Raw genomic sequence first — 18,548 nt, 5'->3', positions numbered from 1 at the left:
TTATTTCAGTTGGCTGGCGTTTACTCGATAACGACGATCAAGCCTTTTAGCAATACAGTGGTGCTCTAAAGGTAAACAGTGCTTGTTTCAGTCTTTAAAGTCTAGTCGCAGATTATATCAAAACGTATGTAATCGCACGTGCTCTGTCGAATTTAAATTTTGCGCGCGCTTTTCGTCTGCTTCACAAAGTTCTCAATCTGCCCATTTAAACGCGCCCACTGACAGATGAAAACTCGAGCCTTGCCCGAGCATTTCACAACAAAAACAGCCGGCGGCATTCAACGGGAAACGTACAATCGAGCACAACGCGAAGCAATCGTATCGAAGGCATTCTGTGTTTAATTGGTCCCTGCTTTGATCCTCTCTCACATTTGTAAAATGTACTCGGTGATAACTGGTAAGTTTGTAGTTGCTTGTAGTTTTATCGTACCCAAACAGAACAATCGTTGTGCAAATGATGTGCCAGATTGATAACGCACGCCAGTCATAAGCAACAGAGCCGATATGATAATGGAGCCGATGAAATTGGTTCCAATTACGCAATAATCTAGTTTTGATTGTGTTTAAGTGAGCGATTCGTGTGCTGCTGGCAAAGGTACGGACACCAGCGGGCCGCACTTGGTGGAATTGATCAAACAAGCATTTAAAACAGATACGGTCAACTACCTGTTGATTGCGGACGACGAGCAACTAATAAAAGTAAGTGACAATGCTGTACTTTGCTGATGAACTACATGCTAACATCAGCTTATTTTGCCCCGTAGCAATCGCTCATTTATGCTTGCGATGTGCTCAAGGTTCGAGCCGTATTTACGACGGGTGGTACTGGATTTGCGCCAAGCGACGTAACCCCGGAAGCTACACGAGCTATTATCACCAAGGAAGCACCACAGCTTACACTAGCCATGACGCTTCGTAGCTTGGAGAAAACCAAGTTTGCAGTACTCTCGAGAGCCGTCTGTGGTGTAAGAAACAAAACGCTGGTCGTTAACTTTCCGGGCAGCAAAAAGGCGGTCGGCGAATGCTTCCAATCGATCGTGGACGTTTTGCCACACGTGCTGAACTTGTTGAACGAAGGCGAAATAGAACGGGTTCGTGAAACACACCGTAAAGTACAGGCGGAAGGTGACTTTTCGGTGTCGCAGGAAGTGCATCACGTGTGTCCACATGCAACAGGGAAAGGGGGTGATGATCGTAACTCCCCATTCCCGATGATCGGAGTGGATGATGCGCTGAAGCAAATTCTCGCTTCCATACCGACTGTGCAAGCACCTCGAAAGCAACTAAGCCGCGTTAATATTCCACCATTTCGAGCGTCCATCAAAGACGGCTACGCCTTGAAATCGATCGGTGGCAAGGGCATGAAGAAGGTGATCGGTTACGTTTCGGCCGGCGATCCGATCGTACAGACAAATTTCACCATCGATGAATGCTATAAGATCAATACCGGCGCGCCGGTGCCACTGCATGCCGATGCCGTCATACAGGTTGAAGACACAAAGCTTGTGTCACGCGAAAATGACTACGAAAAAATCGTCGAAATTTTGACCGAACCAACTGCCTCGCTCGACATCCGTTCGATCGGCAGTGATCTGCGTATGTCGGAGGAAGTGTTCCAGTATCAGTTCCCACTGGACGCGTGTCAGCGTGCATTACTAGCAGCAATCGGAGAGAAGGTATCCGTGGTGAAGTTGAAGGTAGCCATAATTTCAACTGGGGATGAACTGTTGCACCCGTACGATGTAAATGCAACGGCTGACGCAAGCTCGTCGGAAGGAAAAATTTATGACTCGAACACTACTATGCTGGTGGCGCTTGTACGTCAATGCGGGTTTACCGAAGATCAGTGCGAAATTCAGCAGCGGGTCGTGAAAGATGAGTAAGTTGTCGGGCCGATAGCCCAGCACCTTGATATGGCTGTTGCTAATTTTCGCAAACTATTTAACGCGCTTTTGATTCTTTTAGTTTTGAATCATTGAAAAAAGAAATTGAATCACTTACTGGCGCCGTACACATCATCATATGCACCGGAGGTGTGTCGATGGGCGATAAGGATTTCGTCAAGCCGGTGCTAAAAGAGCTAAACTACGAGCTAGTGTTTGGTCGTGTCAACATGAAGCCGGGCAAACCGTGTACCTACGCCAGCAGCAAAGTGACCAAATTTTTCGGTCTGCCTGGTAATCCGGTTTCAGCATTCGTAACGTTCCACTTGTTTGCATTGCCAGCATTACGACAATATCTTGCTACCGTAAATGAGACGGCCCCCAAGTTGGCCAAATCCAGTTTACCCATGATTACGGTTGAGGTATGTGCCTGTTTCGCCAGTATGAGGGATGCACATTGTGTTAAAGCAATACCTGTTTTCTTTTCATTTTATTTCAGCTTTTGGACTCGAAATATGTGCTAGACCCTCGACCAGAGTATGCCAGAGCATCAGTTATATCGCGGAATGGTAAGCTGCTAGCAAGCATAACTGGTGGACAAATCAGTAGCAGGCTGAAGAGTACCATCGAAGCTGACGTCCTTCTCGAACTTCCGGCCAGGACGGAAAACAAACCATGCATTACAGTGGGAGCACAGCTTAAAGCGCTTGTTCTGCGATCTGATTTTATTTCTCGATATGAGTAAAGAGCAGTAATTTGTACCATCTCACACATATAGATTTTGCTCACGGTAAAGAAGCAATAAAATTACAATCAAAATAAAGTAACAACTGTTCTGTTTAATGAAAAAAATATAAATTTAGAATCGATAAAAATCAATTCGAACAAAGTGCAACGGGAAAGTTCCGACACCGTTGACATTTGCTTTTGACAGCTTCGACAAAGCTCCGACACCGTGTAGTGATGGGCCGCACGGTTGAACGTCACAATAAAAGTAAACAAACAACCTTGCGAAGGCCAATTTCATTGTACGTGTGGCGGGCCTAATTTGGTTAAAATGAACGATAATCGACCGGTTTCCGTTTGGGTTAGCTTATTAAGCTCGAATGCGGCCGTCTAATGTGCTTTGTGAATGGAGAAAAGATTAGTTCCTATTGACTCGTGGCAGCTATTTGGATGGATCATCTTCGCCGGCAGTATTCGTCAGTAAAGTGTAGCGTTATATAGTGTAAATTGTTGGCATCATTGTACTCGCAAACGTGTCGCCCGACTGCCGATCCGCAATCATGAATCAAGAAATTCGTTTGCGACTCAAGCATGTGATTATCTTTGCGTCCATCATCGCGTTCCTGTTCTTCTACTCGCTCAGCTCAAACCGTGATTGTGACAGTGAACAGTCAAGGTCAAACTATGGTGATGAACCGTGGCCCGTCGGTCAAGGACGCGATGCCTTTCTACCCAATCGAAAGGGTCCCACGATCTATGCAGTGACACCGACCTACTCTAGACCAGTGCAGAAGGCCGAACTGACACGGTACGTTTTTTTCTGAGATGTTAAAAGAACGAGCGTTAAATTGTTCATGTTACATGTTACACGATGTCCCAGGTTTATTCGAGATCGAGCTAAGAGTAAAATAACTTAGACCAACGAAATTTTTTAATAGAGTTTTCCGTTGTGTGATTTTAGATAACTAACTAAATAAATTATCTATTCTCTCATGAATTGCTGGTGGTAAAATATCCCTGCCGTATTTGCTTATTCAAGATAGCTAATGATTCCTTTCTCATGTTTCGTTTCAGCCTCTCGCATATCATTCGTTTGGTACCAAACGTGTTTTGGGTTATAGTGGAGGATGCAGCTCAAACATCTACACTGGTCAGCAATCTGTTGAAGCGAAGCGGTCTCCAGGACCGTAGTGTACAGTTGTTTGCCAAAACTCCAACGAATTTTAAGCTCCAAGGGAAGGATCCGAACTGGCTTAAGCCTCGTGGCGTCGAGCAGCGCAATGAAGCACTCAAATGGATACGGAACCATTTGAAGCACGATGCCATGGGCAACGGCGGTGCTGAGTTAAGCCAATCGCTAGTATACTTCATGGATGACGATAATACGTACAGCACGGAATTATTTGATGAAATCTCAAAAATAGAAAAGGGCAAGGTATGGTATATGCAGCGCAAACATCGATTCGCTTGGTAGATTCATCTGTTGCTTTGCCTTAACATTTTAACAGGTTGGCGTTTGGCCAGTCGGTTTGGTAGGTGGACTGATGGTAGAGAAGCCAGTACTGAACAGGGATGGACTGGTACTCGGATTCAACAGTGCCTGGAAACCGGAACGACCGTTCCCGCTCGATATGGCAGGCTTTGCGATCAGTTCCGACCTGTTGCTGGACAATCCGCAGGCACAGTTTAGCTACGAGGTTGAACGAGGCTATCAGGAGAGCGAAATATTACGCCACCTAACGATCGCACACGATATGCAACCACTGGCCAATCAGTGTAAGGATGTGCTGGTGTGGCACACACGAACCGAAGCGCCGAAATTGGATGCAGAAAAATCTCTGCAAAAGAGTGGCAAAAAATCGAACGACGGAATGGAGGTGTAAGGGCTGGTAGACGGTACACATTTTATGGGCCAACAGTAAACTAATGGTGATGGTAGCTAAGGGTAAAGTAAGTTTAGCAATTAATATATAGAGGCAGAAGAAAGTCAAATTCATGGACCACAACATCATTTCTAGGTTGTAGCGCAGCTAAATGTTAAATTATCTTTTAATTTAATTTATATCATACATTGCATTGAGATTTTAATAATTACGAGGTACTGTTTGGCCAAAGGCGGATATTGATGAACATTTGGTAGCTCGTAGAGTACGACAAAAAACCTGTAAGCCTGCGGTTTAGCTAGGTGCAACATGGAGCCACTCATTTTGAATAGAAAATAATAAAAAATCATATTTTTTTACAAACTGTATGTAAGATAACGCTTTTTTTTATTGTGATGACAAATCAAATATTACCTACATGAATATTTATACATATTTGCTATTTTTCATTCCGTTTCTTTATTAAATTTTAGGTTGAATTGGTCAGTTTTATTTATTTGTATTCGTACATAACGGCCTTCTCGTATTGCTAATTTAATATAATTATTATGTATTTAATTAAATTATGATTCTACCGGCAAAGGGTATGGCTTTTTCATAATTATTCAACATGTGTGCTGTATCTGAAAATGAATTATTAATTATTATGTGGCTCTGCCGGGATAACTGCAGTTAATTGTATGCGGCTGGCGCACTTGTTCGATTGTCATTTTAATAATACTTTCCTTGCACATCGGCTCACAAAAGTTCACATCCTTTCTCATTATTATGTTATTTAATGTGTTTCGAGAATCGTTTAAAACCATTTAACAAATACTGAATAATTAAATCTTAATTAAAGGTCAGCAGCACTATGCTTGTGTGTTGTCCTGTAGTGTGTAAATAGTACAAAGTTTCAAAAGTTTGATGCCAATTGCTAACCCCGTAGAATAAACTGAAAATCGGTTTTGTCTAGTTATTTTTACCATTGAAAGACATACGATTTTTGTACCATCGCATCATTCTTCTTTCAACGCTCCTCCTACATTGGAGAATCGGGTTTCATCTTGATGCTAAAGTCACGCCTTGGGACACATCTGGCGGCACACATGAACGGGCAATATTGCCGAAAGTGTTGGTCACATCCCAGCTGACCAATAAATGGAGCAATAGTCACGCATGCCAATACACAGCACGAGCCCAATGCTGCAGAGGAAGCGTCACGCTTCATCGGTTATCTCCGTTGTCCATTCAATCTTGCCGAACGCGTTTTAATGGTCAGCCGCCGAAAGTGTCGATAAAGTTTCGATGTTGGAGAAATTATTTCATTATCAGCACCGACAACTGTTGGGTAGTGGTAGCTGGCAGCAGCAGGCGCCAAACTTTACGCCCTGCTAGTTCAAGCTGCTGGCAGTCAGCCGATGATCACGAACGTGACGAACCGCAAACCATGTCACCATCATGCTTATTGGAGGGGTGAGAAAGTCATTGTCTTAATTACATTTCTTTCCGGATTAGTTTTCGGAAGTTGCTCTCCGCGGGGAGTGTATATCTCGTTCCTCTATTGGCATTAGTCGGCCGCATTTCCGGCGTATAGGGTACAAATGATCCAGATTGTCTAAAGGAAGCTGTGGAAGTATTTCAAGAATTGCGTTTCGCTCAGTGATTGAGCAGGAAATTTCTAATCACGCCTCACGCCCGATGGTGCGTGTAAAATAACGTTTTAAAAATCAAAACCTTGCCTATGGCGTGTGACAATGGCAACAATGATGGTAGAATTTTTAATAATCTTCGAATGACTGAAAGGAAATCTGAAGTGGCTAGGACGTTGGTCAATAGTGGAAGAGTGTGAGGAGTCTGGACTAAGGACATTGCTTTAACGTACCATGACTCTAAATGTCGAAGGATTTGCTTGGTTTTCTCGCTCTCTCTCTCTCTCTCTCTCTCCCTCTCTCTCTCTCCCCTCAATATCTGTCTGTCTTCTTTAACTATTAAAAGTTACAATACGTGGAGAATGAATCTGATTTATGGGATCGCTTCTTCTTTTTTTGTTCCCGGTCCAAACAACACCGTCAGTAGCTGATGGATGGAAATAAAAATGTCATTTATATTCATTTATTCCATCCCAAGCTTTGAAGCGTACCGAGCAACGTATACTATTTCTCCGGCCCTGCGTTCGTTACGTTTGCAGTCTGCAGGCTGCCCTTAAGTCCGCTAGGTGTAGCATTTTTTGTGCAGTAACCAAAGCCAACGTGGCGGACTTGACAGGAAGTGAGCCCCTTGCGGGATGATTTTCGTTGCAGAGTGTTTAGACTTCCAGTGCGTTGTCGCAGCAGTGACAGCGGGACGTGACCAGAAAGCCTAAACTCTCCGAAGGACTAATGAAAGCAAAAGCTGAAGTTAAACTCGGCGGTCGGCCGGGTGTAGTTGAACTTCGGCAAAAATCCGTCCACCCACCGGTTCTAATCCAAGGGATGCTGCAAAGATTGATCTTAGGTACGTAAGGTATCTAAGCTGCAGAGGACTCGGCCGACGTCGTTTAAGTCGTGTAATGGATCAAAATGTTACAAAACATAGCAGTGGGTTATGGGTTTAAATTGTGTTGTTTTTGACGAGGATGCGGGCTACTGTTACTGGTGCTGGTAAGAGATTTGCCAACCATAAAAGGGCAAAGTTAGGACAAGTCGTGATAAAAGCCTCTTGAAAAGTGCTTCCCCAAGAACAAGAGGCACACTTCTGTAGGAAGATGTGAAACTTTTATTTACTTTGCACCAACCCATCCGCACTTCACACAAACAAACACACACACACGCGCTCGGATCGTCTCGGGGGGGTGGCGCGATGCACTTAGGGTTCATCAAAGGAATTGAAACGATCCGACCGAACGCAGTTACCGGAGCGAACTTTAATAGGTATCGCGACCGAGGATGGTACTATCTTCTTCTCAGAACCCGAAGCTTATGATGCTTGAATCTAGTTAAAGGCATCCGCATTCGAATTGCGACGCACTGTCCACATGATACACACGCACATCCACTTCCTGCCAGCCTTTTTCGACGGTAGGAAACCCCATTTCCATTCCGCATAGGGTGAGTACCATTTGTACTCTGGTACAGTGCTCCTGTGACGCCAGCACGGGATGACGGGGCTGCGCTGCACATTGAATGAATAAGAAATCCAATTAGGGGTAAAACTTCCTCTCCATTACCCGAACAAAGAAAAAAAAAGACTGCGCGAGTAATCTCGTTACCCCCTTCAGCATCTGGTAGCGTAGTTTCACATGTTTTGTGTTAAGGGGAAAGAAAAACACTAGCAACACTCTCTAGCGCTCTCTCTCTGGGAGGTTTTTGGAGCCGACCCTCGAAATTGAGGTTGATAGATTTGAAAGCAAGCAAGGCATGCCAGCGTTGCTGTACAGTTGGCATAGCCAAACGGCGCTACCGCTTACCATTTGTTTGGGGTTGTTTTGTTGTTCGGTCTGTCCAACGGAAGTGTTCCTGTGTGGCGTTTGAACGAAACGAGACTGTTGTCTTGTCGAATCTTCTTCTTGTTCCGGCAGGAGTTTAACAAGGAGGTGATGTCCTTTCCCCACTCCGTACACAGGAGCAGTCAATCCAGACGGAAAAGTTTCGTCAACCGTAGCGAAGCTCCACGTGGTGGTGGTGCTACTGCTGCTGCTCCGCTGGGCTGAGAGGCATGACATCCTCACCTCAGCATCAGTAATTCCCCAATGTCCCACCGCTGAGCTGATGAGCAAACAGGAACAGGGAATGGCAAAAAAGTTTCCCGCCTAACATTTCCCATCTTTTGTGGTAGATTTTTCAGGGCGGACGTCTAATGCTATCCACAAAAGCTGAGGAGTTAAGAGAGGTTCTGTTTACCCGCACAAAAAAAAACACCGAAACTCGTGGTTCCGAAGTAGACATTTGGTGACATCAGGTTATTACAACTGTTGTGCGAAAGCCCATGGCAGATGACCCAAGTTTGAGCAGCATTTAATTAGAATGATTAGACGTGAAGGGGGCGCGCCTGTTTGGCATGATGACATTATTTGTTTGTGTGTGTGTTTGAGTGTTGTGCGGTTTTGTGTCTTTTTTTACGATTCCAGTGGTGGTTATAGACCAATAAGTAAGGATGGTGGTTTAGAAGAAGACGTCTTGTCCCGTCCGGTGGTTATAGTAAAGTAGCCGATCAAGTAGAAGAGTGACGCGTGGTTGTTACTACTGTAAAAAAAAATTGGTTTTAGTACGCTTTTAAATCATGAAAAGAAAAACAAAGTATTTGGTGATAAAAAAACTCTCTAATTACGTCTTATATGGATCATTAAATTATGAGGCCCATAAATGTAAGATATGCGCCTATCGCCTACCTCTCGGCGACATTTAATAGCGACAATATTCTCGTTAAATTTCACACTGTTTAGCATCAGTTAATCAGGGGATGTCATCCACACAATTACCCCTTTGGATAAGCACAGTCGCTGCACACGGACGATGCACATAATTGAAGTCGTAAACAGTATCCTTGCTTGCAGTGTTGCTACCCCAAGTCCCGCCGCCGCACACTGGGCATGATGGTGGAATTTATTGTAAATGAAACTGCACGTCCACGTGTCTCGTTTAATACGCCCACCCATCCCTTGGGGTGGGCAACTAGCGCCTCCATGACGCATACAAACTGTTTGTATGTTTATCCGGTACGTGAGAACATACACGGAGCAAAATGTGCACCTTCATCATAACCATTGCTGTGTCGTGTTCGGATATTAAACGACACTTCGAATTATTCCTACTCAAATCTCTCTCTCGCAGCGCATTGCGATCCATTGTCAGTGCCAATGAAACTTCATTTCATCACACGGATGAATATTTATGGGCACATTCATAGGGAGTAGCACGAGTGAAAGAAAGAGAGATGAAGAAAAAGAGGAAAATTAAATCGTCCCAAAAAAGGACTCGTCATCCTTTTCCGGCTTCATGACACATGTCGCTCGTCAACTCGCGTGGGTAATTAAATTTTTCCTATCATGTGCCGTGGGTTTCTTTTTTTTCATTCCCCACAAGAAGACCTTTGCGTTTAAATTTTGAATAAACGGGAATAATAAAAAAGGAGTTTCCTAAAACGCTGCTTAGAAACAAACACATTTTCTGCTCCCTGTATCAGGTACTTGTCCTTTCATGAAGGTAATCCATCGTGACAGAATATATCAAGACTTCCTGTCATTTTTTTGTTAATGTCCTTTCACATCGCAACACATCTTGACCGTAGTTGCGTTGAAATTGGTTATCAGCTTGAGCGTGTTTTTTGCTTCTTTTTTCATTTACTTCGTTCACCGCACAACAAAATACGCATCCCTTGCGTGATTTCGGAGGAAGAGATTATAATTAGATTCGTCTCCCTCACTCTGCACTGGGTGGTTTGAAGTTTTGGACTGACAGCGCAAAGCTGAGAAAATTTCCGGCACAAAGACCTCGGACTTCCTGGAGTGTCCCTTTTTTTGCCTCCCATCAACAACACACACCAGGTGGTAAGTAAATATGAAAAGAACGATGTTTTTTTTTCTTAATAATGACATAGATGATGCCACTTTCTTTTTGGCTTTCATTCAGCAAGGATCCAAATAATGAGGGTAATGAAGAGAAATATAGGATGAAAAGGGAACCTACTTTTGTTGGCGCAGGACCGTGATGCGTGAAAATTTATAACACAATTAAGTGTGATATCGTTTAAAAGTGTATATTTATTAACATGCAATTCAGTGCAAATAGGCAAAAAACACATAAAGTCGCCTCGTCTAGACGTCATAAAAATCCTTTTAACTGTATGACGCACCGGATATTTTCTGGACCGAGGTGAACCCAAGCATAAATGGCACTTCCAATCTTTGGAACCAATTTGAATAGTTCACTGCTGGATAAACTGTTGGCTTCCTTCATGTGCCGTGCCACACGTTAAGCCCAAAACGTCCGACACCTTTCCCAAAGGTTTCACGCTCAGGGTTTGTTTATTTGAGTGGGAGCGACCCTTTGGCGATACAAAGCACAGCAACGTGTGCGCCACATATCTTGACCCACAAATTGCGCTGCAAACTTACACCGGGACGGGGGCAAACTTCGAGCACACAAGTTGGTCGTACGGTGAAAGAAAATTAAATTCACCTCGCTTGTGGAACGACACTTGTTTGTGTGCAAATGCTTGTGTAAATCTTCACCCATTTGCTGGATGTATTATGGGTGTAGAGTTTGCACCAAATATATGTTTGCGGTACGTGCTGCAACACCGCAGCGTTGTTTAATAGAGAGATACAGCTAGCATAAACTTTCCACTCACAGTACACCGGTGGATGGAACTCTTGGGACCGTCGGTTAGCCCTCCATTTTGAGTTTGGAGTGAGCTTTCGAAATAGTTTCCTAACCATTGTTACTGCTACCCGCGGGCCAGTATTAATTCTCCAAAAGATGGTGCAACTTTACATTTCCGCTGGGTACAAGTTTTACGCAGATAATTTTCAGATCCAGTCCTGTGCGGTAATGTGTGACGCCGAGGGATTTGAATGCACTTTCTGCGTAGAAATTATGCTTATGCTAACATCATTTGAACAAGCTCATAGGTTTCCTAGTTCATAGGGTGTTTTGTTGTTATTTATTAAGGACGGGCTGGCCGTTTTGCTTTGATTGGGTTTTATATTGCATATGAAATGTATTTTTTAAGAAAAGATATTGTGCCAACATTAAACACGATATGCTCAAAGTCTTCCATAAATTGAATGTGCTTCATAGCTGCATAGCATACTCTCAAAGGCAGGTTATGTGTGTGTACAATTAAACTCGTTTCAATGACAGCCTTTCACACCACTAAGGTCATTCCATTGTGTTGGAGAAAGAACTATGCCACATGATTTACAATAGCAGCACTGTGGGTTATTGTACGGCACTGTTGCAGCAGTAAGCACCCCTGCTCTTGTGCTGATGCTGAGGTTTGATATGGATTGTAGTCTGTGGGGAACAGATTCTCCGTAATAAAACCCATTTTTAAGAAAAAGAATGCAATGCTGGTTTTTTCTTCGATTCCCCGAGAAATAGATAGTTCACACAGTTAGAAGCAATATTTACGCCTGAAGGTATGCAACTAAATGGAGCCGCCTGGTGGTTTATGGTTGAAGCGCTATAAATAATTGACTTGAACAAGGTTACACGGTTTCTACTATAGTTTCAATGAAAAAAAAAACTTTTACTCGACATACATGTCTTTTTTCATGTATTTTATTCTACAATTAAATACTGTTAACTGAGGCGAAGTTATCTTTAAAACTCCCTTTAAATGGTTATAATTCTATGGGTCTTTGTGCTGCCACACAAAAGGGAAGCCCGGTGCAGGCAAAGCGGAAGCACAAGCGAATGCCGTTTGCTCCCTTTTGAACGTAATGTGTGAAACACTTCTTTTTTTCCTTCCTCAAAACGAAGTCAGTGACATCGAGGCAGCGATTTGCCGGCAAATCCGCTCGGTACATATTTGCAATCATTCTGCCCCATTTCCGAGCGACGATGTCTTTTAGCGTTCTTGAAAAGCTGTGTGCGGTAGACAATTGTTCTGTTGACTTTTCTACTGTTTCCAGTCGGAGCGACGTTGCCACTCGTTGCGCAGAATAACACGGCCGATAAAGTTCGAGTGTGACTTTGTTTCAGCTCAAAAGGCAGTACAACGTTCAAAGCACCCACACATACACACACACACACACTCCAGGGGGCGTCCATATATAATGTGTGCAAGGCGAATGAAATAAACAAGCGAAAGTTATTCCCTTTCGCTCCTGGACTTTCAATCCGACATTGTTTGGACACTCCAAAAACCGTCACTTCATGTCATCTTCACAGTTGGTTGAAATAACTATGCCTTGTTCCCTTTTAACTTGAGCGCAGGTTGTCGATACAGGCAGATTTAAACCAAGGTTTCGCTTTTCGAAATTGGACACAGCACGACAGTGGAATAAACTTGTAAGAAAATGAACTCTCCACCCAACGAGGGAGCCAGTACCAGCATTCTGAAACACAAGCATTGCATTGCATAGAAGTACTGTTGCACACAAATCGTATACAGAAGCAAAGCAGTGCAGCATGGCACAAACACATGCAATGATAAAAGCACCACTTCCCACAGGAACACGAAACTGTGGATGGAAGAATCTGCAAACCGGAAACCGGAACGGGAACCACTGCTCTGCTGAAAAGGAAAAAAACAAAGAAACAGCAAAACCGCCCAGTTCCAACATGACACCTTCAATCTGTCGATCTGCGTGAGTGTAGTGTTTCTACACATTGCACATAAATTCACTTGACTTATTGCCCAAGCGGTGGTTTGCTCAATCGGGTTGCTGGTTTGTGCAAGGATCGTTTCAACCGGCTCCCGGTTGCTTCGAGTGCGCAATGAAATTGTCACACAGTAAGAAGCACAATTTCTCTTTGCGTCCTTGTGAGGACCCTGTTTGTTCACCGAGTGTACAGAACGAGGGAAAAGGTGCGCGAGAGAAAAAGATGGAATATAGGGCGATGATCATGTCCTGTGGTGGGGCGTATTTGAATTGCAACCGAAAACAATCAACCCGTTCGCAAGAGCAGTGGGAATGTTTATCAGTGGCTTTTCCGCCTGTCCTTGCATTTTATCTGCCGTGCAGCAAACGGCACAGCATGGCACAGGCAAAATATGCACCGAGCTCAACTGGACATGATAGATGTTCGTTTAAGCGTTGGTTGGTTAGAAGTATATCAGAAAAAAGAGAAACTGTTGCAACTTGGTTCGCAATTGACTGTGACCTTCTGTGTGAGAGCGCTAGACTGTCGCTCGTTTCGTTTTATGGTTTTGTTTTTCCGTTTTCTCTACAACAAACGGATTGGGTGCATTGAGAGAAGAATACGGAAGAAAGATAACGCTGTTTAAATTTGTTTCATGCGGTCATATCGTTAAAATTGAAAATTAGTTAAAGGGACACAAACAACATGGCTACCTCCTAACGTTTATTATGGCAAATTAAGTATATAGCTCAATTAATAATTTTGCATTAAAAATTCAACAACATACAATGGTTTCTTAAAGCACAGTGAAACAAAATACTTCCATAATTGGTACATTTAAATCCTTGTAGCTGTTTACATTCATCTGATACTCTATTTACCCTTCATTGTGTGGAGTAGAAAGAGCAGCAGATGTACCCACATATTGGTGTTTCACAGCATTACGATTAGTGTGTGTGTGTGTGCGCATTGGCACCTTTTTTCTACGGCCTAATCATCAGGAAGTTTCGATTAGATCGAGCTAATTAGTGTTTGCACCATGATTGGGCAACCCAGTGTCCCATCCCGCCGCTTATATTAGCGGAAGTGGAGAGGATTGGAACTGATTAGCTGATTGAACCATTTAACTGACCATAATGAAATGGAGCACGGATTAAAGGATTTCGGTAGTAATAGGCTCTTGCAAGCGGTTACCATATCATATCGCGTTTGAGCACTCGACAAAACAAAAAATAACTAATTTTTAGGATAGCAAAACAAGCAGTACGAAAGGTTAACCTTTCAGAAGAAGGAAAAAGGAATACAGGCATTAATTTGATGAAATTGCATCATTTTGGTCGATGGAAGGGCTTAGAAAAACATTCAAACCAAACCAGCGGCTACCAAACTAGTAAACCTCATTGATCCTTCGCTCCAAACAGCAAACAGAAAATCGATTCTAACTTTTTGCCAGTCCAGCGGTTTGTGGGCAATAGAGATGGTGCCCGGGCACTGTGGACATATACACGTGCACCTGGGCCATTTTGACCTGGAACATTTTGAGGCTTAGTAAACGATCGTACTTGTGTTAGGTGTATGTTCGTTTTGTTCGGGGTTCGGTTTTGTTTTTTTTCCTTTTTTCGCATCGTTCCACACTTTGAAAGTGAAAGCTTTCTGTTTGGTTTTTCGGACGGCTGTTTTGGTATTTTCCTTCCGAAAAGTTAAATTTGACGCACCATTAAACTTTAGTGTTTTATGGGCCGGAAAAGTTTTACCCGGGTCGCTCGTCTCCGCTGGTCCGGACGCTCTCAAAGAACAGTGAACAGTAACGCTTCTGTTCGGTGCGGCAGGTGGGTACGATTTGGGACATATGTTTACCCTACGAGAAGGACGAATACGGGCAGTAGCATTTAGTAATTAAATTTTATGTTTCACAACCAGCTGCACTACCCAAGCCGAGGTTTGGCCGAGAAGACATTTTCGAATGGAAAGTATGCTCAGTAAATGTCATCATCGAGAGTCTGTCCTGTCTGTGGGTATGTAGATTTACGAGCAATTGATGAAAGTGGCAAGGTGCTAGTTTCAATGTTTCATTAACCCATTCCCGGAGGGACAGCGCTGACGGTGCGTCAATTTTGGCGCCCACATTCTGGTAGGATAATGCAATTAGCATAATTTTAATGATATCACTACACCCGAGCAACATTGGGGAATCAGTCTTTGGTGCGCGTATTTCTTCTTTGTAAGTGTCACATAATCTAACGATCAGCATTAGCGGCGATGGTGGGCGGCGAATTACGAATCACCTGGGCCCTTAGCCACAAATCACCTGAGCCTAGTTGGGAGATAAACGTTCATTCGATTGTAGAACGGGTCTGGGCTATGTGGGGTCTTGTAAGCGACGTGATTTGGACGATTGGCATTGTTGTTAGACGATACGAGAAATGTTGTCTGTAAGTCAGAAAATAAATCTACACTTAGCATGGTATATCGATAAATTTCCAGCTGATTCGTTTAGGCACTGGATAGAAGATTGTTTGCCTTTACCCTAATGCTTGTGGTGTTATGTGGTGTTAATACAAATAGTTATTTCGCTTTTTGTGGATAATCTTTTATGGATCAATTTTATATTATTTACAGAGGATACATGAACATCACAACAATGTAAGACCCATTTGAAAACAGAAAGAAATATAAGAAAATGTCATTGAATTTTTTATCAAAACCTAAAAAGTGCGATTAAATTATCTATGTACAGCAATATGCCAGTACGTGTATAATGCGTGTGCCATAATTAGCGTACTGCAAAACACAAATTAAATTAAATCCCAATCGTTAGCGAGCGAAACCTTATCCTCCGCCAACAGGTAATGGTCTCATTAGCCGTTCCTCGCAAACGGTTCCAAAAAGAGATGAAATTTGCATATTAAACCCACCTCCGAGCCACTTCGGATCGTCGCTTACACAAACACACCAATCACGAACCTTTGACCTACGTGATCCGCATTTCCATCCATCATTTCCAGACGGATGGTGGTAATGGCAAGGCCAAACAAAACATTCACACTGACGAAGCACACTTCCGAGATGCCGTAGAACGATAATTATTCCACAACTTATCCTCATATCTGGGGACAAAGTGCGTTCGCTGGCAGTCCTCTCACGAAACCCACCACTCTCCATCATTCCCGAGATGGATGGTGAGAGGTTCGTCGTCTGATTGTACGGCTCCGAAAAGTTACCGAACAAACAGTTTCCCGCGTCGAGTGAAATAATCTTGGAAAATCTGTGGTTCAAAGTAAACAAATCAAATAAATACCGTATCGGTGGTCGCGCTACCTCTACGCTACGCGGCTTTATTTGCATACGCGGGTTCGCCCGGCTGGCAGGAAACTGTGACGAGCACTCGGGCTTCTATTGATGATGGCACCCCTTTCCTGCGGCCGGTGCCTGTCACGAGGGTGACAAATTTGATCCCGGACATTCTAATTAGTGAACCCACGAATGTCGGGTTGGATCTCGAGACGAAGTTTCTCCTTTTGCAAGGGACTACCTTCCGTTGCCTGTGTTCCAAGTACTTGTCACTGTAAAGTGGGCATAAGCCTGTAAAGATAGGATGGACTCGTAAATCCATTCATTGTCTGTATGTCCGCATCGTACCTTACCGCGGCAGACGGTTTGCAGTGTGGATGATTAGATCTGTAAACATCATTTACAGATAGCCAAACGACCGGAAGCACGAAACAAAGTGTTTCCAACCGGCACCGCAAGCGGCATTCGTGAGCTTATGTTTGAAGTGGGGTGACTTTCCGCTACCGAACAATCCAGATTTTTTGACCTTCCTTTTTTCGGTGGAAAACAACAGCAAAAAAAGAAACAACTCTTCAAAATAATTTGCTTGAGATACACTCACCGGACGTGCAAATACAGGTTTGCAAATTAACGCTACGTTTTTCTTTCTGAACTAGAAAAGTACTTGTTGTTTTCCCCCGTTTTGCCCTCGCAATGTCGCATTTTCAGTTAATCGTTCATAAAAATCAGCATGTAACGCTCGACAAATCCCCGCACTTTTTCGACGAATGACAAATCTCTTCGACAGGATGAAAGCGTATGGAATTATGAATTTGATTATTGGTCGGAAAAACCAGCTTTATAATAATCCTCCCCGCCCCAGTAGCGCTTAGTGACGGTCCCCCGGATATTCGACTTTTGTGCGCCACTGCGTGCATGATGATTTATTTGCACCATAAAATGTGTCGTGTCAATGATCCTCAGCGTGGATGAAAATTTAATGCTTTGCAAACGAACAACAATCGGGCTATAAATTTGTATCGATCGCGGCCTGGGAAACCGACACGGTGGGCAATGCTGTTATGCATAGAATTATCCAGTTCTGCGGGGAGGTGCGAAGATGAGCGAGGTTTATTTCACACCTTACACGCCTCCTGTGCGTTCAATTTGTGTCCTGTGTCATTTTATTATGGTCTTGTAATGGTTGATTACGCTCAATTGCTTGCAATCAGGACCAAAATTGGGTTGCTGTCGTTCGATTTTTAGTGCATCAAATTGATCGATACGGATAATGTAATTTAAAGGTGGGTCTGTTGTCGCTTCTTATGCGTGTGTTCATGAAGGGATTAATTGTGTGTTTTTTTAAAGCATCGTTTTAGAGAAAATATTTGTATATCTTTATTTAATTTAATCCAATTTATTTGTAAATAATGTATCCTAACAAGATCCTTGTCAGAAAACACTTGCGCCAGTTCAAAAATAAAGTGATAGCAGATTTAAACGACCCGAAACGTTAGCTTCTCCGAGTTGCACGTGCTCTCGTTTGTACGCCACCCCGGCACAAGACCAGCCCAGCATCACCATCCAGAACGCACCATGCATTTGAACTGCTCTGTAGGGATTTTCTTACGCTGGGCTAGATACGCGTGCTCTTTAACAGCACAGCACGCGAACGCTCGGCACTAAAGTAGGTTAATTACGTGCCTGCCATTGCTTAAAATTAGTATTCACCTCATAATCCAGAACAGGCTTGTCCGCACTCCGTACCCCTACCACCCCTCTCCCTTGCCCACTAACCGAGCTTAGTTTTATTACATTAGCCATGGTCTGCGAACCTCAATCGCGCAGGAAACTCTCTGAACCGGAAGATCCGTCACGACAGCACGTCGCCAGAATGCCGGAAAACCAAACAGAAGGGCACAACTAATTTGTTGTGAATTTTAAAAACTGATATTAAAATGCTTGCGCCGCACGGTGGAACTTCGGGGGAGGCAGAAAGTTTTCAATTAAACGTCGATTTGATGTCCAATTCAGCCGAATACATCACTGCTAAAGAAATGGTTGTTTTCGACGTACCGGCGTCGATGGCACCACTATTGCATTATTGTTCTGTGGAGAAAATGGATTTTTCCAAGTGCGATCGGGTTGGGACTTCTTGAGTTGGGCTTTCGTTATTTTTGTTGTCTAGAAATGTCTCGCCTTGGATTCGCTCTTATCTGGAGCAGTTTTTCTACGCCTTTCTTCCCGTTCGGGTTCGTTTCGCGCTGACGCCTGCGGGGAGGAGCGAGTTTTTGATTATCGAAAGTATTTTAAATTTAAATTTAAATGAATTACGCCCCACCGCGGAGAAGACCGGTGATGGTATGAAATGGTTTGTACCGATGTGTCAGCTACTGCTGCTGCTTGTGCCGTACGGGAAGGAGAACGAAAAGTTTCAAATTATCAAAATTGTTTTCCGGTACGATATGATGACAAATTGCTTTTCGATAGCATATCGCAAACTTTTTGTTTTATTGCAC

General features: G+C 43.5%; 2 protein-coding genes across 3 annotated transcripts; both read left to right on the top strand.

The window, feature by feature from the left end:
- The first annotated feature begins 240 nt into the window (after positions 1-240).
- On the top strand, positions 241-2,709 carry LOC118506265 (molybdenum cofactor synthesis protein cinnamon). Of its 2 annotated transcripts, none has more exons than XM_036043167.1 (5): positions 241-397; positions 569-699; positions 765-1,879; positions 1,966-2,305; positions 2,383-2,709. In XM_036043167.1, the coding sequence occupies exons 1-5, from the start codon at positions 379-381 to the stop codon at positions 2,626-2,628; spliced, it is 1,851 nt and encodes a 616-aa protein (XP_035899060.1). In that variant the 5' UTR covers positions 241-378; the 3' UTR covers positions 2,629-2,709. The 2 variants fall into 2 exon arrangements, with proteins under 2 accessions (XP_035899060.1, XP_035899061.1); XM_036043168.1 differs by having other exon boundaries at positions 244-397; positions 552-699.
- Positions 2,710-2,863: 154 nt separating this feature from the next.
- Positions 2,864-4,860, top strand: LOC118506269 (galactosylgalactosylxylosylprotein 3-beta-glucuronosyltransferase I). The gene is made up of 3 exons (XM_036043171.1): positions 2,864-3,417; positions 3,684-4,044; positions 4,118-4,860. Exons 1-3 carry the CDS (start codon positions 3,170-3,172, stop codon positions 4,490-4,492), a joined length of 984 nt encoding a protein of 327 aa, XP_035899064.1. The 5' UTR covers positions 2,864-3,169; the 3' UTR covers positions 4,493-4,860.
- Positions 4,861-18,548: the final 13,688 nt, after the last annotated feature.

Source organism: Anopheles stephensi, chromosome 2, assembly GCF_013141755.1.
Source record: "Anopheles stephensi strain Indian chromosome 2, UCI_ANSTEP_V1.0, whole genome shotgun sequence".
In the NCBI taxonomy this organism is placed as follows: domain Eukaryota; kingdom Metazoa; phylum Arthropoda; class Insecta; order Diptera; family Culicidae; genus Anopheles; species Anopheles stephensi.
The sequence above is the reverse complement of the archived record's forward strand: the minus strand, read 5'-3'. Positions and strand labels throughout refer to the sequence as shown.

Bases quoted from the DNA above. Each gene is read 5' to 3' on its own strand.
- LOC118506265 (XM_036043167.1), top strand. The intron at 1,880-1,965 runs GTAAGTTGTCGG...TGATTCTTTTAG, and splicing joins CAGCGGGTCGTGAAAGATGA to TTTTGAATCATTGAAAAAAG. The intron at 2,306-2,382 runs GTATGTGCCTGT...ATTTTATTTCAG, and splicing joins TACCCATGATTACGGTTGAG to CTTTTGGACTCGAAATATGT.
- LOC118506269 (XM_036043171.1), top strand. From the start codon at position 3,170: ATGAATCAAGAAATTCGTTTGCGACTCAAGCATGTGATTATCTTTGCG. The intron at 3,418-3,683 runs GTACGTTTTTTT...GTTTCGTTTCAG, and splicing joins CAGAAGGCCGAACTGACACG to CCTCTCGCATATCATTCGTT. The intron at 4,045-4,117 runs GTATGGTATATG...ACATTTTAACAG, and splicing joins CAAAAATAGAAAAGGGCAAG to GTTGGCGTTTGGCCAGTCGG.